Raw genomic sequence first — 23,211 nt, 5'->3', positions numbered from 1 at the left:
CATGCTAATATTTTTATCTGTGATGCCATTTTTGATATTATTAGAGTTGATGTTAGGTTTATGTCTCTGGCTATCTTAGCCAGAAGAGCTTTATGGCTTAAGACTTGGAATGCTGATATGGCTTCTAAATCAACTCTACTTTCCATTTCTTTCCAGGGAAACAAATTATTTGGTTCTCAGTTGGATTCTATTATTTCAACTGTTACTGGTGGGAAAGGAACTTTTTTACCACAGGATAAAAAATCTAAAGGTAAAAACAGGGCTAACAATCGTTTTCGTTCCTTTCGTTTCAATAAAGAACAAAAGCCTGATCCTTCGTCCTCAGGAGCAGTTTCAGTTTGGAAACCATCTCCAGTCTGGAATAAATCCAAGCCTGCTAGAAAGGCAAAGCCTGCTTCTAAGTTCACATGAAGGTACGGCCCTCATTCCAGTTCAGCTGGTAGGGGGCAGGTTACGTTTTTTCAAAGAAATTTGGATCAATTCTGTTCACAATCTTTGGATTCAGAACATTGTTTCAGAAGGGTACAGAATTGGTTTCAAGATGAGACCTCCTGCAAAGAGATTTTTTCTTTCCCGTGTCCCAGTAAATCCAGTGAAAGCTCAAGCATTTCTGAATTGTGTTTCAGATCTAGAGTTGGCTGGAGTAATTATGCCAGTTCCAGTTCCGGAACAGGGGATGGGGTTTTATTCAAATCTCTTCATTATACCAAAGAAGGAGAATTCCTTCAGACCAGTTCTGGATCTAAAATTATTGAATCGTTATGTAAGGATACCAACGTTCAAGATGGTAACTGTAAGGACTATATTGCCTTTTGTTCAGCAAGGGAATTATATGTCCACAATAGATTTACAGGATGCATATCTGCATATTCCGATTCATCCAGATCATTATCAGTTCCTGAGATTCTCTTTTCTAGACAAGCATTACCAATTTGTGGCTCTACCGTTTGGCCTTGCTACAGCTCCAAGAATTTTCACAAAGATTCTCGGTGCCCTTCTGTCTGTAATCAGAGAACAGGGTATTGTGGTATTTCCTTATTTGGACGATATCTTGGTACTTGCTCAGTCTTTACATTTAGCAGAGTCTCATACGAATCGACTTGTGTTGTTTCTTCAAGATCATGGTTGGAGGATCAATTTACCAAAAAGTTCTTTGATTCCTCAAACAAGGGTAACCTTTCTGGGTTTCCAGATAGATTCAGTGTCCATGACTCTGTCTTTAACAGACAAGAGACGTCTAAAATTGATTACAGCTTGTCGAAACCTTCAGTCTCAATCATTCCCTTCGGTAGCCTTATGCATGGAAATTCTAGGTCTTATGACTGCTGCATCGGACGCGATCCCCTTTGCTCGTTTTCACATGCGACCTCTTCAGCTCTGTATGCTGAACCAATGGTGCAGGGATTACACGAAGATATATCAATATCTTTAAAACCGATTGTTCGACACTCTCTAACGTGGTGGACAGATCACCATCGTTTAATTCAGGGGGCTTCTTTTGTTCTTCCGACCTGGACTGTAATTTCAACAGATGCAAGTCTCACAGGTTGGGGAGCTGTGTGGGGATCTCTGACGGCACAAGGAGTTTGGGAATCTCAGGAGGTGAGATTACCGATCAATATTTTGGAACTCCGTGCAATTTTCAGAGCTCTTCAGTTTTGGCCTCTTCTGAAGAGAGAATCGTTCATTTGTTTTCAGACAGACAATGTCACAACTGTGGCATACATCAATCATCAAGGAGGGACTCACAGTCCTCTGGCTATGAAAGAAGTATCTCGAATTTTGGTTTGGGCGGAATCCAGCTCCTGTCTAATCTCTGCGGTTCATATCCCAGGTGTAGACAATTGGGAAGCGGATTATCTCAGTCGCCAAACGTTGCATCCGGGCGAATGGTCTCTTCACCCAGAGGTATTTCTTCAGATTGTTCAAATGTGGGGGCTCCCAGAGATAGATCTGATGGCCTCTCATCTAAACAAGAAACTTCCCAGGTATCTGTCCAGATCCCGGGATCCTCAGGCGGAGGCAGTGGATGCATTATCACTTCCTTGGAAGTATCATCCTGCCTATATCTTTCCGCCTCTAGTTCTTCTTCCAAGAGTAATCTCCAAGATTCTGAGGGAATGCTCGTTTGTTCTGCTAATAGCTCCGGCATGGCCTCACAGGTTTTGGTATGCGGATCTTGTCCGGATGGCATCTTGCCAACCATGGACTCTTCCGTTAAGACCAGACCTTCTGTCGCAAGGTCCTTTTTTCCATCCGGATCTGAAATCCTTAAATTTAAAGGTATGGAGATTGAACGCTTGATTCTTGGTCAAAGAGGTTTCTCTGACTCCGTGATTAATACTATGTTACAGGCTCGTAAATCTGTATCTCGAGAGATATATTATAGAGTCTGGAAGACTTATATTTCTTGGTGTCTTTCTCATCATTTTTCTTGGCATTCTTTTAGAATACCGAGAATTTTACAGTTTCTTCAGGATGGTTTAGATAAGGGTTTGTCCGCAAGTTCTTTGAAAGGACAAATCTCCGCTCTTTCTGTTCTTTTTCACAGAAAGATTGCTATTCTTCCTGATATTCATTGTTTTGTACAAGCTTTGGTTCGTATAAAACCTGTCATTAAGTCAATTTCTCCTCCATGGAGTTTGAATTTGGTTCTGGGAGCTCTTCAAGCTCCTCCGTTTGAACCTATGCATTCATTGGACATTAAATTACTTTCTTGGAAAGTTTTGTTCCTTTTGGCCATCTCTTCTGCTAGAAGAGTTTCTGAATTATCTGCTCTTTCTTGTGAGTCTCCTTTTCTGATTTTTCATCAGGATAAGGCGGTGTTGCGAACTTCTTTTGAATTTTTACCTAAAGTTGTGAATTCCAACAACATTAGTAGAGAAATTGTGGTTCCTTCATTATGTCCTAATCCTAAGAATTCTAAGGAGAAATCGTTGCATTCTTTGGATGTTGTTAGAGCTTTGAAATATTATGTTGAAGCTACGAAATCTTTCCGTAAGACTTCTAGTCTATTTGTTATCTTTTCCGGTTCTAGGAAAGGCCAGAAAGCTTCTGCCATTTCTTTGGCATCTTGGTTGAAATCTTTAATTCATCTTGCCTATGTTGAGTCGGGTAAAATTCCGCCTCAGAGAATTACAGCTCATTCTACTAGGTCAGTATCTACTTCCTGGGCGTTTAGGAATGAAGCTTCGGTTGACCAGATCTGCAAAGCAGCAACTTGGTCCTCTTTGCATACTTTTACTAAATTCTACCATTTTGATGTATTTTCTTCTTCTGAAGCAGTTTTTGGTAGAAAAGTTCTTCAGGCAGCGGTTTCAGTTTGAATCTTCTGCTTATGTTTTTCGTTAAACTTTATTTTGGGTGTGGATTATTTTCAGCAGGAATTGGCTGTCTTTATTTTATCCCTCCCTCTCTAGTGACTCTTGTGTGGAAAGATCCACATCTTGGGTAGTCATTATCCCATACGTCACTAGCTCATGGACTCTTGTTAATTACATGAAAGAAAACATAATTTATGTAAGAACTTACCTGATAAATTCATTTCTTTCATATTAACAAGAGTCCATGAGGCCCACCCTTTTTTGTGGTGGTTATGATTTTTTTGTATAAAGCACAATTATTCCAATTCCTTATTTTATATGCTTCGCACTTTTTTTCTTATCACCCCACTTCTTGGCTATTCGTTAAACTGATTTGTGGGTGTGGTGAGGGGTGTATTTATAGGCATTTTAAGGTTTGGGAAACTTTGCCCCTCCTGGTAGGAATGTATATCCCATACGTCACTAGCTCATGGACTCTTGTTAATATGAAAGAAATGAATTTATCAGGTAAGTTCTTACATAAATTATGTTTTATGCTTACCTGATAAATTCCTTTCTCCTGTAGTGTAGTCAGTCCACGGCCCGCCCTGTTTTTTATGGCAGGTCTAAATTTTAAATTATACTCCAGTCACCACTGCACCCTATAGTTTCTCCTTTCTCGTTTGGTTTTCGGTCGAATGACTGGGTGTGACGTAGAGGGGAGGAGCTATATAGCAGCTCTGCTTGGGTGATCCTCTTGCACTTCCTGTTAGGGAGGAGTTAATATCCCATAAGTAATGGATGACCCGTGGACTTGACTACACTACAGGAGAAAGGAATTTATCAGGTAAGCATAAATTATGTTTTTATAAATGAGGCACTAAGATAAGAATTATACAAGAATTGAACAAGGATTGGACAAGGGGCAAGACATAAGACAAGTACTCTTGTAATATTGTGTTTTATGTATATCATTGTTTCCTTATGCAAGTGCTGCTCTAATACTGTGTCTTATGTGTTTAATTGGTTCCCACTTTTGTAAAAGTGCTCAATATCTTAATATTCCTTTTTGCTACCTCTTGTCTCTATAACAAACTACATTACTCAATTACTCCTTCCCCCTCACCACCTGCACTGTTCATTAGCCCATCTCTCTTAAACTCACCTTACTTTTGTACTCATGAACTTTATCTATTCCTAAACACTCTCTCTCCCCCCTGCACCTCGTCTCAAAAACGGTCTCATTACTGCAAATCTGTATCTCATCTCATGTCCCTCTCCCTGTTGCTTATACTAGCTGCTGGTGACATCTCCCCTAATCCTGGTTTCCAACAACTTCCTAGCCGTGCACATCCATGTGTACCGTTCCATAGACTCAGAAAACAAAACTGTGGTAACCTTACTCGCATTTCTCTTGCATCTAAAGCCACTACCCCTTTCACTTGTGCACTCTGGAACTCTCGCTCTGTACATGACCTCTTTATCTCCCACTCCCTCAACCTTCTGGTTCTCAGAAACCTGGCTCTCTCCCCTAACACATGGGGGTCTCCACTTCAGCCACACTCCTAGGTCTTGTAATAGACAAGGAGGGGGTGTAGGTATTTTACTTTACTCTCGTTGCACCTTCCAACAAATACATCCCATCTCTTCCCTCACATTTTCCTCATTCAAAACCCACATGATTCGCTTATTCTCTCCCCTCTTTATACGTGTTGCAGTTATATACTGACCCCCTGGCTCCTCAACTCAATTTCTAGATCTCTTGGCTACCTTATTTCCTTTCCTCAGACACCCTGCCCTCATTCTTGGCAACTTCTGAAACTCACTTCCTCTTTCGGTTTGTCACAATGGACTGACTCTCCCACTCACAAAGATGGTCACTCCCTTGACCTGTTCTTTAGCTATCAATGCTCTATTTCAAACTTCACAAACTCTCCTTTTCCTCTTTCTGAACACCATCTCCTCACTTGCAACTCCCTCCTTCTACTCCTCACACCAAACTACACAGAAGCATTATGTCATTAGATCAGCAACAGCTTGCTAATTCCCTCGAACCTCTCCTTTCATCTATCCCATCTTTCTCCTGCCCTGACCAATCTATCTGCCACTATAATTCCACCCTTACATCGGTCCTTGACAATCTGGCCCCTCTTACCATTGCTCGGAAATCACACACTCACCCTCAGCCCTGGCATACTCCTCTGACACAGTACCTACGCAGATGTTCCCGTACTGCTGAGCGGCACTGGAGAAAATCTCGGCGTTCAGCTGATTTCCTTCATTACAAGTTCATTTTGAACTCCTACTATTCTTCCCTTAATCTCTATAAGCAACATTACTTCTCTACTCTTATCTCTACTTATCTCTACTTATATACTACTTCTGTTCTCCACTTTCAATACTCTTCTCCGCCCACCCCCAAATACAACTTCACTGTCAGCTCAAGATTTTGCCAGCCACTTCAATAACAAAATCGACTCCATCAGAAACGAAATCAGCTCTCAACATACTTCCATTCTCTCACCCCCTCAAACGCTCGCAATCAGCTACAACCCACATAGCCATAAATTTAGCTCTTTCTCCCCTGTTATTGAGGAAGAAGTTTCGGCACTTATACTGAGCTCTCACCTCACTACCTGTAGCCTTGACCCTATCCCCTCACAGCTGATCCCCCTCCTTCTCTTCTACCGTTACCCCTATACTCACATACATTTTTAATCTTTCCCTCAGCACCGGTATATTTCCCTCATCTGAAACATGCACTGGTCACACCTATCCTCAAAAAACCTTCTCTTGATCCAACCTCCCCATCCAACTACCACTCTGTTTCCCTACTGCCTTTTGCCTCAAAGCTTATCGAAAAGCTAGTATATGCATGCCTATCCCATTTCCTTACATTAAACTCTATCCTCGACCCACTGCAATCTGGATATCGTCCCCATCACTTCACAGAGACAGAAATCGTTAAGGCTAACTACTTACAGCAAAATCAAAAGGCCACTTCTCTCTGCTTATCCTGTTTGATCTGTCCGTAGCCTTTGATACTTTTGACCACCCTCTTTTGCTCCAAACCCTCCAATCCGTCAGCATTTGTTACACAGCCCTCTCGTGGTTCTCTTCCTACCTGTCAAACCGTACCTTTTAGTGTAGCCTTCTTTGGGGCCTCCTCTGCCCCGTCACTACTTTCTGTTGGGGTACCACAAGGCTCTGTCCTCAGTCCCCTTCTCTTCTCAATCTACACGTCATCATTAGGTTCCCAAATACAGTCCCACGGGTTCCTATATCATTTGTATGCTGACGACACCCAAATCTACTTCTCTGCACCAGACCTATCTCCTTCCTTGCTAACCCGTGTCACTAACTGTCTCACATCTCTTCCTGGATGTCCTCTCACTACATCAAGCTAAATCTCCTTATTTTCCCCCCTTCTTCCAAAATCTCCACCCCCAATCTCTCTATAACTGTCGACAACTCCATCATTACCCCTATCCCTACAAATAACCGATAATAATAATAGAGATGATCATGTGATATTAGTCCGCTTTTTACAGCTATGCTGCAGCACTTTCAATTGCTTCAACATTTCGTTATCATGTCCCTTTAAATGTGCTGTTGCCTGAAGATGATATTTAAAGACTTAAGAGCCTCCAAAGTGACATGGGTATTTATCTTTTTAAATGTGTGGCTTATTTCACATGGCTGATGCCATTGTAGGATCATTTAAACAGATTTACTATTCATTACAGAAAGACGATGACTATTTTGCTACACTAAAAGAACTTGAAATGACCTTTAAGGCTCGATGCTTTTATTATGAGATGATGCCTGAAGGAAAAATCCAAAATAATGCTTACTATCAAGAGTGTCTTTATTACCTGCACACCTATGGCACCCACCTTGGGATTATTCAGTTTTATATGCGCCATGACCTTATGCGGGAAGCTTTACTACATTTGCTGAATAAGGTACAGTATTATAAAAACTCCAGTACATCAGTGCAAAGACCTATATAGAGTACTACAGATTTATTTTTAAATGGACATTAAGTTTTTTTTGTTTGCTTTTGTCTTTGTAAATTTGTATTGAAAACGCCACTGTCTAACAGTGTTATGGGAGTTGTCCTTATCAGCTAATGAGCAGTCTCTTCCTAGGGATTTGTTAGTTTAATTCTAATATTGCGATCACATTGTACTAAACTTGCTATTAAAATAGAACACGTTTAGTACAGTGAAATCTCGATATTAGAAATACAGATACAATGGTAAAAATGCCGTTTTTTTTTTTTTTAAAAACCGCATTATTGTAAAATAAAATAAACATGCGGCTACAGTCTTAAGTGGGATGATATTATCCTGTACATTGTTCTAAAAAGAAAAGAACATATTTTATACCAACACTCCCCCAGCTCATATCGGTTTATTACTCATGTGCAAGTTTCACTTTTGTAACAAAAGAGGTTCAGTTTCATTTCATATATCTAAACTGTATTATCATTCAATACTGTGTATAGGGATCGTTTACATTACACCTTCACTGCAGATGATGATACTGTTTTTAACATTCCTCCAGTGGCAGAGAAGCATTGCTTCCCACAGTGAAGTATAGTAAAAGGCCTCTCGGCGAGACTGCCTTATAACAGTGATTTCATCCCTTTAGAACATTCCATCTGTAATCTCAATCACAGAGCACCCTTTAATGACACTATGTAACAATGCTTACTACTTGTGCGGTTTTGTGCTTGTTTTAATTGTATAATAGGTATGGGTATACATGTTAAATTTCAGTTTTGAAACTGTAAATGATCTCTTACTGATTACAGTCATAGTAAAGTCAAAGGAAGTGTGCTTTCATCTTTTATTCATTGCCATTTCTGTTGACATAGGATTGTCCTGGTGATATTTTCATTGAAGGCGTATTTGTGCCAAGTTATGAAGGTGGCAAGTTGCATATGTTGGAAAACCTACTAGAATCCATTGATCCCAGCTTGGAGAGCTGGAGCCTGTACCTTATCGAAGCTTGCAAGCATCTACAACAAAGGAACTTCTATAATATCCTGTATGAGCTTCAGCAGTTTATGAAGGTATCCTTGCTTTTAAGATTTCTTTAGAGAAATATTAAGCTTGTAAAGAGAAATTTGTATTTGCCAGAAAATATGAAACCATCTATTTCTTTCATACAGGTGGTGAGAGTCCACGATCCATTATTTCTGGGAATTACTCTTCCCTACCACTAGGAGGAGGCAAATATTCCCAAACCCCAAGAACTCCACAAAACCCCTCCAACCCCACCAGTATTTCAGTATTTACTTTGCCTCCGCTAGAGGTGGTCGAAAAATGAAGATATGAATTTGATTCTTCAGAGAGAGGGGTTTTCAGTTTATGTTGAGGTTCGTTTTCCCCTCAGAGTACAGTGCTTGTCACAGGGATATATATGGGGTATGGTTTGTGACTCTCTATTCACCTCATGGGAAATTTGTCAAAGACCTTCCATAATTTGTCGCAGGGACTTGTCTTTTGCGTCCTTCTATGATCTATATTATACTCCTATTCCATAACCTCTGCTGATATGTTTAATTACTGGTTTGGCTTTCTAATTTATATTTACCGGTAGACGAGTTTCTGTTGGTAAGTATCATATTTTGATTATATGACACTCTATAGCTTTATTGGGGCATCTGTAGTTATATATTTATTAATATATATAGTTGTGGGACAGAAAAAAAAAATATATATATATATTTTTATATTGTTCCCCTTGCTTTATTTTTTGCATGTGTCAGGGTTTTTTTTTGCTCGCTTAGTCAGAATTTTTTCCACACGTTGTGGTCTTTTGTGCGCTCAGGAATGTTAGTCTTTTCCCGTGCTTTGACTTGACGTGTTAAGCGCACTTTCGCCTAGATTTGGAGTTTTGTCGTTAAAGACCCGCGGTGCTAACAAGCCTTTTTTTTCCAGCGCACCCTTAAGCCAACGCTGGTATTACGAGTTGTCTGAATGGCTGCGTTAGCCTCAGAAAAGTGAGCGTTGAGCTTACGGTAGCGGTAAGCTGGAAAAACGTGCTCGTGCACGATATCCCCATAGGAAACAATGGGGCTGAGCTGGCTGAAAAAAAAACTAACACCTGCAAAAAAGCAGCATTCAGCTCCTAACGCAGCCCCATTGTTTCCTATGGGGAAACACTCTCTAAGCCTAACACCCTAACATGAACCCCGAGTCTAAACACCCCTAACCTTACACTTATTAACCCCTAATCTGCCGCCTCCGCTATCGCTGACACCTACATTATATTATTAACCCCTAATCTGCCGCTCCGGACACCGCCGCAACCTACATTATAGCTATGAACCCCTAATCTGCTGTCCCTAACATCGCCGAAACCTATATTATATTTATTAACCCCTAACCTGCCCCCCCCACGTTCCGATCAGCCAATAGAATGCAAGGTCAATCCGATTGGTTTAAAGGAACCGTCATTCGCCGGGAAGTCGTCGGCCAGGATGGATGTTTCGCGTCGGAGGTCTTCAGGATGCTGCCGCTCCACTCCGGATGGATGAAGATAGAAGATTCCACTTGGATGAAGACTTCAATCGGATGGAAGACCTCTTCTGCCCCGCTTGGATGAAGACTTCAACAGGATGGAGGACCTCTTATGCCCCGCTTGGATGAAGAATTCGGCTTGGCTGAATGAAGACGACTCAAGGTAGGGAGATCTTCAGGGGGTTAGTGTTTTTTTAAGGGGGGTTTGGGTGGGTTAGAGTAGGGGTATGTGGGTGGTGGGTTGTAATGTTGGGGGGTATTGTATTTTTATTTACAGGTAAAAGAGCTGATTACTTTGGGGCAATGCCCCGCAAAAAGCCCTTTTAAGGGCTGGTAAAAGAGCTGATTACTTAATCAGTAATTTAGGATAGGGTAGGGCATTTTATTATTTTGGGGGGCTTTTTTATTTTATTAGGGGGCTTAGATTAGGTGTAATTAGTTTAAACTTCTTGTAATTTTTTTTATTTTCTGTAATTTAGTGTTTGGTTTTTTTTGTACTATAGTTTAGTTTATTTAATTGTATTTTAGTTTAGTTAATTTTAGGTAATTTATTTAATTAATTTATTGATAGTTTAGTGTTAGGTGTATTTGTAATTTAGGTTAGGATTTATTTTACAGGTAATTTTGTAATTATTTTAACTAGGTAGCTATTAAATAGTTATTAACTATTTAATAGCTATTGTACCTAGTTAAAATAAATACAAAGTTGCCTGTAAAATAAATATAAATCCTAAAATAGCTACAATTTAACTATTAGTTATATTGTAGCTATATTAGGGTTTATTTTATAGGTAAGTATTTAGTTCTAAATAGGAATAATTTATTTAATGATAGTAAATTTATTTCGTTTAATTTAAATTTTATTTAAGTTAGGGGGGTGTTAGGGTTAGGGTTAGACTTAGGTTTAGGGGTTAATAACTTTATTATAGTAGCAGCGACGTTGGGGGCGGGAGATTAGGGGTTAATGATTGTAGGTAGGTGGCGGCGATGTTAGGGAGGGCAGATTATGGGTTAATAAAATGTATTATAGTGTTTGCGAGGCGGGAATGCGGCGGTTTAGGGGTTAATACATTTATTATAGTGGCGGCGAGGTCCGGTCGGCAGATTAGGGGTTAATAAGTGTAGGTAGGTGGTGGCGACGTTGGGGGGGGCAGATTAGGGGGTAATAAATATAATATAGGTGTCGGCGATGTTAGGGGCAGCAGATTAGGGGTTCATAGCTATAATGTAGGTGGTGGCGATGTCCAGTTGGAAGATTAGGGGTTAAAAAAAATTATTATAGGGTTTGTGATGTGGGGGGGGCCTCGGGTTTAGGGGTTCATAGGTAGTTTATGGGTGTTAGTGTACTTTATAGCACAGTAGTTAAGAGCTTTATGTTCCCGCGTTAGCCCATAAAACTCTTAACTACTGACTTTTTTTGCGGTTGGAGTCTTGTCGATAGAGGGTCTACCGCTCACTTCTTCCAAGACTCGTAATACCAGTGTTGGGCAAATTCCATAGAAAAGATAGGATACGCAATTGACGTAAGAGGATTTGCGGTAGCCTCGAGTCGCGGAAAGAAAGTGAGCGGTAGACCCTTTCCTGCCTGACTCTAATACCAGCGGGCATTAAAAAGCAGCGTTAGGACCCCTTAACGCTGCTTTTTAACCCTAACGCAGAACTCCAGATCTAGGCGTTTGGATTTTGTTCCACTAATCTTCCTTATGACTGTTTCGTTTTTTTCCGCTTGTTATCCTGTTTGGCTGAGAGTTATCCAGGCTTTGGGTGTGGAGTTTTTCTAGTTACCTGCATTGTTTTTTTCAGTTCAGCTTAAAGGGACAGTTTACTCAAAAATGTTCTCCCCTTTAATTTGTTCCCAATGATCCACTTTACCTGCTGGAGTGTATTAAATTATTTACAAGTATTTCCATTGCCCTTATATTGGCATTTGAATTAGTTTATTTAGCCTGTGGTATCACCACCCATCCTGAAAGTTTTTGGCCTTGAAGCCAAGCTGTGATAACACAGTCAGTAGAAGAAATTACACTCCCAGTGGGTTATAGAAGAGATAAGGTAATAAAATGTTAATTTTCCATTGTTCTCTCCAAGTATTAGTGATTGGTTTACGGACAGATATAAGATAAAGACAAATATATATTTACACAATGTGATAAAGTAATGAGATCTGATTATACCTACAAGCTCAACCCATTTTATTAGGTTGTGGCTTCAGAACAGAAAATCAGCTAATTCATATACACAAATAAGCCTTAAACAAGCTAATATCATACATTTTATACTCTTCAGCTGGTAAAAAAAAGTAATTGAAAACATATTAAGGGAAAAACTATTTTATAGTATACTGTCCCTTTAACGCGCCTTCAACTTGTATGTCTTTTGGAGGGGTACGTTTTCCATTCCTCATGAGTTTTGAGATTTTTTGAGAGCATATAATTGTTTATTGGTATTAAATGCTATAATGAAGCTAACTGATTCTGCCCCTAAATCTACCTTTAGAAGCGGAGTCCCCTGAACACCTTCCTACCAATATTAAGTGTGTTTATTGTAAAAAAATCTGTTGTTTCTCCTCCAGTCCACGGGTCATCCATTACTTATGGGATATATTCTCCTTCCCAACAGGAAGTTGCAAGAGGATTACCCAAGCAGAGCTGCTATATAGCTCCTCCCCTCACATGTCATACCCAGTCATTCTCTTGCAACCCTCAACAAAGAAGGAGGTCGCGAGAGGAGCTGGAGTTTTTACTTAACTATTAACTATTCTTCAATCAAAAGTTTGTTATTTTAAATGGCACCGGAGTGTGCTGTTTTTCTATCTCAGGCAGTATTTGGAAGAAGAAACTGCCTGCGTTTTTTATCTATGATCTTAGCAGGCGTAACTAAGATCCAAAGGCTGTTCTCGACATTCTGAGGAGTGGGGTAACTTCAGACTGGGAATAGCATGCGGGGTCCTCCGCAAATGAGGTATGTGCGGTACTTTATTTTCTGGGAATGGAATTGACTAAGAAAATACTGCTGTTACCGTATGATGTAAGTACAGCCTTAAATGCAGTAGTAGCAACTGGTATCAGGCTGATAAATGTATGCGCAGTCGAGTTATATTCTAGGGACTAGAATTTGACTGAGAAAATACTGTTAACACTGAAATAATACTTAAGCCTTCTCTGCAGTGGTAGCGACTGGTAGCAGGCTTAGTGATAGCTTTGCATGACATTGAAAAATGTTGTTTTTAATAAAACGTTTACTGGCATGTTATTCGTTTTTTTGTGAGGTACTTTGGTGATAAATCGCTTTGGGCATGATTTTTTCCACATGGCTAACATATTTTTCTGCATGGAAACCGTTATATCAGGGCTCCCACTGTTGTGATTGGAGTGGGAGGGCCCTTGTTTTAGCGCCTTGTTGCGCAGTTAAAATTATTCCACAGTCTTTCTGCTTCTTCCTCCTTGATCCAGGACGTCTCTAGAGAGCTCAGGGGTCTGCAAATTTCATTTGTGAGGGAGGCAATCAGTCACAGCAGATCTGTGACAGTGTGCTGACTGTGATTAAAAGCGTTAAATATTAATTGATATCTGTTTTATCCGTTTTGGGTATCGAGGGGTTAATCATCCTTTTGCTAATGGGTGCAATCCTCTGCTAATAGTACACTTCTTGTTAAGAATTGTTTAATTATATCTGTATTTTTGAAGCGCTGCAGCGTTTTTTATATTGCTTGTAAAACTTATTGAAAGTGATTTCCAAGCTTGTTAGTTTCATTGCTAAGTCTGTTTTAAACATGTCTGATTCAGAGGAAACTGTTTGTTCATCATGTTCAAAAGCCAATGTGGAGCCCAATAGAACGATGTGTACCAATTGTATTGATATTGCTTTGAATAAAAGTCAATCTGTACCGATAAAGAAGCTATCACCAGACAACGAGGGGGAAGTTATGCCGCCTAACTCTCCTCACGTGTCAGTACCTGCGTCTCCCGCTCGGGAGATGCGTAGGATTGAGACTCCTAGTACATCTAGGCCCTTACAAATCACTTTACATGATATGGCTAATGTTATGAAAGAAGTATTATATAATATGCCCGAATTAAGGGACAAACGCGATAGCTCTGGGTTAAGGACAGAGCGCGCTGATGACAGAGAGCCATGTCTGATACTGCGTCACAACTTGCAGAACATGAGGACGGTGAGCTTCATTCTGTCGGTGACAGTTCTGATTCGGGGAGACCGGATTCAGAAATTTCAAATTTTAAATTTAAGCTTGAGAACCTCCGTGTGTTACTAGGGGAGGTATTAGCGGCTCTGAATGATTGCGACACGGTGGCAATTCCAGAGAAATTGTGTAGGTTGGATAGATACTATGCGGTACCGGTGTGTACTGACGTTTTTCCTATACCAAAAAGACTTACAGAAATTATCAGTAAGGAGTGGCATAGACCCGGTGTGCCTTTTTCCCCTCCCCCAATATTTAGAAAAATGTTCCCTATAGACGCCACCACACGAGACTTATGGCAGACGGTCCCTAAGTTGGAGGGAGCAGTTTCTACGTTAGCCAAGCGTACCACTTAGATTAGAGGGTTATCTTAAGAAAATGTTTGTTCAACAGGGTTTTATATTGCAGCCTCTTGCATGCATTGCGCCTGTCACGGCTGCAGCGGCATTCTGGTTTGAGTCTCTGGAAGAGGCGATTCGCACAGAGCCGTTGGATGAGGCCTTGAGCAAAGTTAGAACCCTTAAGCAAGCTAATGCGTTTGTTTCAGATGCCGTAGTACATCTAACCAAACTTACGGCTAAAAATTCCGGATTCGCCATACAGGCGCGCAGAGCGCTCTGGCTTAAATCCTGGTCAGCGGATGTAACTTCCAAGTCTAAACTTCTTAACATTCCTTTCAAAGGGAAGACATTATTCGGGCCCGGCTTGAAGGAAATTATTGCTGACATTACGGGAGGTAAGGGCCACGCCCTTTCTCAGGACAGGGCCAAACAGTCTAATTTTCGTGCCTTTCGTAACTTCAAGGCAGGAGCAGCATCGACTTCCTCCGCTCCAAAACAGGAAGGAACTACTGCTCGTTACAGACAAGGTTGGAAAGGCAACCAGTCATGGAATAAGGGCAAGCAGGCCAGAAAGCCTACTCCCGCCCCTAAGACAGCATGAAGTCAGGGCCCCCTATCCAGAGACGGATTTAGTGGGGGGCAGACTTTCTCTCTTTGCCCAGGCTTGGGCAAGAGATGTGCAGGATCCCTGGACGTTAAAGATTATATCTCAGGGATACCTTCTGGATTTCAAATCCTCTCCTCCACAAGGGAGGTTCCATCTTTCGAGGTTATCGACAAACCTAGTAAAGAGAGAGGCATTTCTACAATGTGTACAAGACCTCTTAATCATGGGGGTGATCCACTCAGTTCCGCGATCGGAACAGGGACAAGGATTTTACTCAAATCTATTTGTGGTTCCCAAAAAAGAGGGAACCTTCAGACCAATCTTGGACTTAAAGATCTTAAACAAATTCCTAAGGGTACCATCGTTCAAGATGGAAACCATTCGAACCATCCTACCCATGATCCAAGAGGGTCAATATATGACCACGGTGGACTTAAAGGATGCTTACCTTCATATACCGATTCACAAAGATCATTATCAGTACCTGAGGTTTGCCTTTCTAGACAGGCATTACCAGTTTGTGGCTCTTCCCTTCGGGTTAGCCACGGCCCCGAGAATTTTTACGAAGGTTCTGGGCTCACTTCTGGCGGTACTAAGACCACGAGGCATAGCGGTGGCTCCGTACCTAGACGACATTCTGATACAAGCGTCAAGTTTTCAGAATGCAAAGTCTCATACAGAGATAGTTCTAGCATTTCTGAGGTCGCATGGGTGGAAAGTGAACGTGGAAAAGAGTTCTCTGTTACCACTCACACGGGTTCCTTTTCTAGGGACTCTTATAGATTCTGTAGAGATGAAGATTTACCTGACGGAGTCCAGGTTATCAAAGATTCTCAATGCTTGCCGTGTCCTTCATTCCATTCCAAGCCCATCGGTAGCTAAGTGCATGGAGGTAATCGGCTTAATGGTAGCGGCAATGGACATGTGCCATTTGCGCGCCTGCATCTCAGACCGCTGCAACTATGCATGCTCAGTCAATGGAACGGGGATTACTCAGATCTGTCCCCTTTGCTAAATCTGGACCAGGAGACCAGAGATTCGCTTCTCTGGTGGTTGACACCGGTTCATCTGTCCACAGGAATGACCTTTCGCAGGCCAGATTGGACGATTGTAACAACGGATGCCAGCCTTCTAGGCTGGGGAGCAGTCTGGAATTCCCTGAAGGCTCAGGGATCGTGGACTCAGGAGGAGAAACTCCTCCCAATAAACATTCTAGAATTAAGAGCAATATTCAATGCTCTTCTGGCTTGGCCTCAGTTAGCAAAGCTGAGGTTCATCAGATTTCAGTCGGACAATATCACGATTGTGGCTTACATCAATCATCAAGGGGGAACCAGGAGTTCCCTAGCGATGTTGGAAGTCTCGAAGATAATTCGCTGGGCAGAGTCTCACTCTTGCCACCTGTCAGCGATTCACATCCCAGGCGTAGAGAACTGGGAGGCGGATTTCCTAAGTCGCCAGACTTTTCATCCGGGAGAGTGGGAACTTCACCCGGAGGTATTTGCTCAACTGATTCGTCGTTGGGGCAAACCGGATCTGGATCTCATGGCATCTCGCCAGAACGCGAAGCTTCCTTGTTACGGATCCAGGTCCAGGGACCCGGGAGCGGTGCTGGTAGATGCATTAGCAGCCCCTTGGGTTTTCAACATAGCTTATGTGTTTCCACCATTTCCGTTGCTACCTCGGCTGATTGCCAGGATCAAACAGGAGAGGGCATCGGTAATTCTGATAGCGCCTGCGTGGCCACGCAGGACCTGGTATGCAGACCTAGTGGACATGTCGTCCTGTCCACCATGGTCTCTTCCTCTGAGGCAGGACCTTCTAATTCAGGGTCCTTTCAACCATCCAAACCTAATTTCTCTGAGGCTGACTCCCTGGAAATTGAACGCTTGATTCTATCAAAGCGTGGGTTTTCGGATTCGGTTATTGATACATTAATACAGGCTCGGAAACCTGTGACAAGAAAAATTTACCATAAGATATGGCGTAAATATTTATATTGGTGCGAATCCAAGAGTTACTCATGGAGTAAGGTTAGGATTCCTAGGATATTAGCTTTTCTACAAGAGGGTTTAGAAAAGGGTTTATCCGCTAGTTCGCTAAAGGGACAGATTTCAGCTCTGTCTATTCTTTTACACAAACGTCTGGCGGAGCATCCAGACGTCCAGGCTTTTTGTCAGGCTTTGGCTAGAATTAAGCCTGTGTTTAAAGCTGTTGCTCCTCCGTGGAGCTAAACTTGGTTCTTAAAGTTCTTCAGGGTGTTCCGTTTGAACCCCTTCATTCCATTGATATTAAGCTTTTATCTTGGAAAGTTTTGTTTTTGATGGCTATTTCCTCGGCTCGAAGAGTATCTGAGTTATCTGCCTTACATTGTGATTCTCCTTATCTGATCTTTCATTCAGATAAGGTAGTTCTGCGTACTAAACCTGGGTTTTTACCTAAGGTTGTTTCTAACAGGAATATCAATCAAGAGATTGTTGTTCCATCATTATGTCCTAATCCTTCTTCAAAGAAGGAACGTCTTTTGCATAATCTAGACGTGGTCCGTGCTCTGAAGTTCTACTTACAGGCAACTAAAGATTTTAGACAAACTTCTTCTCAATTTGTCGTTTACTCTGGACAGAGGAGAGGTCAAAAGGCTTCGGCTACCTCTCTCTCTTTTTGGCTTCGTAGCATAATACGTTTAGCCTATGAGACTGCTGGACAGCAGCCTCCTGAAAGAATTACAGCTCATTCCACTAGAGCTGTGGCTTCCACCTGGGCCTTTAAGAATGAGGCCTCTGTTGAACAGATTTGCAAGGCTGCAACTTGGTCTTCTCTTCATACTTTTTCCAAATTTTACAAATTTGACACTTTTGCTTCTTCGGAGGCTGGTTTTGGGAGAAAGGTTCTACAGGCAGTGGTTCCTTCTGTTTAATGTTCCTGCCTTGTCCCTCCCATCATCCGTGTACTTAGCTTTGGTATTGGTATCCCATAAGTAATGGATGACCCGTGGACTGAACACACTTAACAAGAGAAAACATAATTTATGCTTACCTGATAAATTTATTTCTCTTGTAGTGTGTTCAGTCCACGGCCCGTCCTGTCTTTTTTTTAAGGCAGGTTCTAAATTTTAAAATTATAACTCCAGTCACCACTGCACCTTATAGTTTCTCCTTTCTCGTCTTGTTTCGGTCGAATGACTGGATATGACATGTGAGGGGAGGAGCTATATAGCAGCTCTGCTTGGGTAATCCTCTTGCAACTTCCTGTTGGGAAGGAGAATATATCCCATAAGTAATGGATGACCCGTGGACTGAACACACTACAAGAGAAATAAATTTATCAGGTAAGCATAAATTATGTTTTTGTGTCTCATGTTTAACTATGATAATGCATTCCTAATGCTGCTTCTGTGAGTATTGCTGCTCCTTCTGTTTGTTTATTACAGGAGATTGGCCTTCTACTAGTTTTTAGCCTGCTAAGGTTAATTTATTCTAGTTATGAGGCTGCTGTGTCCTCAGAAGGGGTGGTTTTCTATGTTGATCAAGAGTCTTCAGCTGATATTTTACTGACATCCTTTTATTTTATTATTGAGCATATTCATTCTCTTTTTAAATGATTTTTTTTTATTTCTAACTTTCTTTAGAGGTAAATTATTCTAAAGTAAATGGGTATATACCAGCTACTTGTTTTTATACAGTTTCTGAGATTATATCCAGATATTAAACTAAGCCAGGTATACCTTTTATTTCTTCCACAAGGTTTAAAAATGTGTATAATTTTCAGACATATTTAATTTTGCTTTGGGTAGTTATTCCCAAAGTAGTTGGGGGCTTTTTTATTCTGACTACATGTACTTCATTAATTTGGAAGATAGTCCTTCCTTTATAGTTCCTTTAGTTAGGAAGTTAATTCCTTCCTTATGAGGGTTTATTTGCTTGCAACTTATATTTTCAGTCCAGTGATATCTGTTGCTAATATAGCTATTGCTTTGTCTTTCTGGGAAGTTTGCTTTTGTTTCTGCCAGTTAGATTTTTTTAAGCCTTTCTAACATAATTATAATTAGAATATTGGTCTGCTGACATGATTTCTAATCCTAGACTTTTTACAGAGAAAGATTTTATTTGATTCTGGTTTAGATTTACTTTGTTTCCATGGTGTTAGGAGCTTTTTCTCCTCAGGCCTATTAATAATATAGCTCAGATTTTTGTTTTGTCCCTTTCATTAGAACAGGGCTCATGAATCTTTTTCTTTTACTTAGATCAGAGTTTTTTCTGGTATAGGGGTAATAGAATAATGTTTTACTGTTTTTTTACTGCATTTGAGCACTATTCCTCTGCTTGCAAGGCTGCAATGCTAGATTCTGGGAAATGCTGACATGGTCAGTGCCCATTAGTTTTATTGATTCCTCTCCCCCATCCAAGTTTGCATGTAGGTGCACCCCTCGCTCCAGAGGCTTTGGTAAGGGGTAGATTTCTCCTTTTTTAGGAAGCTTGGATTCTTATAGTATCAAGGATATTGATTAGGTTTTCTTATCTATGCCTCCCATGGGACGGTTTTTTCTGTTATGTTCCTAGGACACACTGTAAGGCACGGGTAGATGGGAACTCCAACCTATTCATTGGTCCAAATGTAGGAGTTAACTTTCTGATCTTTTCTATCTAGACACTTTTGAACAAGTTTCTTAAGTTAATACTGTCGAAATTGAATTTTCTTTCATATGGCATGGAGAGTCCACAATTTCATTCCAATTACTAGTGGGATATTCAACTCCTGGCAAGCAGGAGGAGGCAAAGAGCACCCCAGCAGAGCTGTTAGGTATCACTTCCCTTACCCATAATCCCCAGTCATTCTTTGCCTCTATCATCGGGAGGATCTGGGAAGATGGTGTCTGAAGATATTTAATCCTTTAATGGGTACTTTTCCCTGCAAACAAGGTTTGGGGCTATGCTATGTCCATGTAAATCTCTTTAGTAAGAGTAATGGTGGCTTTTAGCAGTTAGAAGATGGTGGTCTTTGCTTAACTTCTAACATCAGTGCTACCCCTTTATAGAAAACCAGGGTTGGTTACTCTGCTTTTTCTTTTTCTACAGGTCACTGACAGATGTTGGTGAATCTGTCACACCTAGGAAGTTGTTCCTGCCCTTCAACCGTATCCACAGGTAAGTGCTTTTGCCTTCTAGGTTTGAAGGACAGCACTTTTAAGGGTTAATTCCTCTGTGGCAGTATGGAATATAAGAATTTATTTCCTGTGGATTTTATGGAAGACATGTATATCCCTGTGGGATTTATTGGACTCATATTTCCATTTATATAGGGATTTGTCAAGGGCAACTATAAAGTAGGCACTGTGGGGCATAAGGGGTTAATAGGTTCCCCTTAAGTGAGGCTGGTTGTGAGAGTGGTGACAAGTCCTAGTAGGCTATTATGTGGAAAGGGGTTTGTGTTATAACTTAAAGCAATGTACCTATTTATTTGGCTATTATGTGGAAATCATTGGGGCATTTTATTTTTGCTGTGCTCATACCGCGCGTTTTTACTAAGTGGCACAGTCGTTTTGTTGCGCTCACATGACCTCCGCTCTTCCGATTCAGCCTTTTTCATATCGGCTCAGAGAGCGGAGCTTAGAGCTTTAAGGGCGGTTAGCAGCCAAGGCTCTGATTTGTAAATTATTAGGCTGTGTGTGACGATATAGAACGTCTTTTTCTTTCATCTGCATCTGTGAGGAGTTCCGGTCTTACTAATGGTATAGTCTCCTGGTCGCCGGAGTGGTGAGTCTCCTCAGTGATCTGAGGATATAGAGGTGCAGAGTGGTGATAATATAAGTTATTTTGTATCAGTTGTCAAACTTCTTTCTTTGCTTTATTGTATTGCCTTTTAGACTCTGTATACTGAGTATTACTGTGGGGATCGTTTCTTTCATTATGGACACTGATTCAATCTTAACTGCAAATTTTGATAAGTGTTTATTTTGCTTGGAGGTTCCTATTGTTCCTCCTGTGCAGTTTTGTACCACATGTTTAAATAAGACTTTGTTGTTCAGGGACAAGGACTCCCTTTCTCCTCAAACGTCTCAAGCTTGCGGGTGTTTATTTACCAGGAGATTTTGCTGCACAAAAAACTTCTGCAGTATTATCAGCCTTACCTGTAAGTGGTATGAGGAAGATTTCTCATACTAAGAGTTCTGACTCCGCTAAGTCTGCACTAGTCACTCGATCATTCCGCAGCGGATTCTGAGGGTGACATTTCTGACTCTGAGACTGTGGAACGGGAAACTAGTCCTAGTACAGCAGATCCAGAGGAAGTTAATTTTAGATTTAAGCTGGAGCACCTTCGGTTACTTTTGAAGGAGGTCCTTGCTACTTTGCAAGACTCCGACTCTACTGTTGCTTAGATCCCAAGTTTTTCCAGTTCCAGACCGTATGACGGAAAACTATTGCTCAGGGATGGGAAAAGCCAGTGTGACGGATACCCCGGCTACCCCAATTGGGTAGCTCCGCCAAAGGGGTCCTGCTTCCTCCCTGCCGACTGCAGCTATGTAGCTGGCAAGTGACCACAGCCTGTAGCCACCCCTGATGCCCGACAGCATCAGTACCCAGCGTCCCACCCTGTGGCAGACTCCAGCTACCCAGACTGGGTAGCTCTGCCTGATGATCCTTTCTCTGCCTGGAACAGGCTGCTATATAGCCCAGGAAAGTGATTTTAGCTGGAGCCCACCCAAATAACTAGACAGACTAGCATTCAGGTTAAACAAGAACTGATTTTATTGTAAAACATGCACTCCTTTTATACACACAGCTCATCTTGATAACACAAAGGACAATCCCACAATTTTCCCGCCATTCCCGCCCCTCCAGACTGACCGGCGCCTCCATAGGAGCCACAGTCTTACATAATCTCAATACCTAGGGGTGGCGGTTTCGGGGGGATGCCGGTGGAGTGGCGGCAGTTCCAGGGTGTCATTTTATGATTCGTTACTGGGGACCGGAGTTACAGTCCGTTGAAGTTATGGGGTTACGGTTGTCCAAAACCTCTGGTTCCCAAAGGAGCTCTCCTCTGATAATTGCCACAGCTGTTGTCCTTCCTATGGGCTACCAATCCCCAAAAGAGCGGAGCTCTGGGGCAAAGGGCTGCTGGAGCGACCAGGGGTAAAGTTAGCGGGTGTCCTGCTGTCCAGTGGCCGACCGGGAGTTCCAGGAGCCCGGCTACCTGAGAGGAGTTAGGCGGGTGTCCGTTGTGAGGCGGCCGACCGGGAGTTCCAGGAGCCCGACCAGCCTAGGAGGGTTTTCCTGGTCATACACCAGCTCTCCACAAAACAAGCAAACAAAAGTTTCCAGAGATTGTGGTTGCTCTGAGGTGCCCAAAACCACTGAGAAACAACAGGGGTGAGGTTGTGGAGGGGTTGGGGGTAGCCTTAGCTGTCTAGTATCCGTGACAGCCAGGTATTCCTTTTTCCCCGTCCCCGGTGTTTCCTTTCGTAACTTCAAGGGACAAAAGTCTTCTTCTAAGCCTGAGCAATCCAGGACCTCATGGAGGGGAAACAAGTCAAGGGACCGTCCCTGATCCAGACGTGGATCAAGTGGGGGGGCAGGCTTTCCTTCTTTCGGCAGGCTTGAATCCACGATGTCCTAGATCCTTGGGCCGTGAAAATAGTATCCCAGGGTTACAGAATAAGATTCAAACCTTGCCTCCCCAGGGGCAGATTTATCCTGTCAAGGTTGTCTGCAAACTAGGTAAAGAGAGAGGCCTTCTTAAACTGCGTAAAGGACCTATCTTCCCTGGGGGTGATTGTTCCAGTTCCATTAGAGGAACAAAGTCAAGGATTCTACTCAAATCTTTTTGTAGTTCCTACCCATTTTGGACCTAAAATGTCTCAACAAATTCCTCAAGGTTCCGTCCTTTATAATGAAAACTATTCGTTCCATTCTACCCTTGGTTCAGGAGGGTCAGTTCATGACTACGATAGATCTGAAGGTCCCGTATCTCCATGTTCTCATTCACAGGGAACATCACCAATTCCTGCGGTTTGTCTTTCTGGACAAACCTTTCCAGTTTGTTGCCCTTCCCTTTGGCCTTGCTACGGCTCCTCTAATCTTTACAAAGGTTCTATGGGCCATTTTGGTGGTGGTCAGATCTCAGGGGATAGCGGTGGCGCCTTACCTGGACGACATCTTTAATCAGGCACCATCTTTTCAACTAGCAAAATCTCATACTGAGATGATGTTGTCTATTCTTCATTCCCACG

General features: G+C 41.9%; 1 protein-coding gene across 1 annotated transcript in view; it reads left to right on the top strand.

Annotated features, from left to right (window-relative positions):
- Positions 1-23,211, top strand: part of ZFYVE26 (zinc finger FYVE-type containing 26) — a gene marked incomplete at its 3' end in the record, with an annotated part of 634,764 nt that overhangs the window by 534,728 nt on the left and 76,825 nt on the right. The window contains 2 exon segments of the mRNA XM_053697844.1: positions 7,049-7,267; positions 8,185-8,382. Coding sequence (XP_053553819.1) covers positions 7,049-7,267; positions 8,185-8,382 — 417 coding nt within the window.

The sequence above is a fragment of the Bombina bombina genome, chromosome 1, assembly GCF_027579735.1.
Source record: "Bombina bombina isolate aBomBom1 chromosome 1, aBomBom1.pri, whole genome shotgun sequence".
In the NCBI taxonomy this organism is placed as follows: Eukaryota; Metazoa; Chordata; class Amphibia; order Anura; family Bombinatoridae; genus Bombina; species Bombina bombina.
This window is presented reverse-complemented; position numbering and strand designations above follow the sequence as displayed.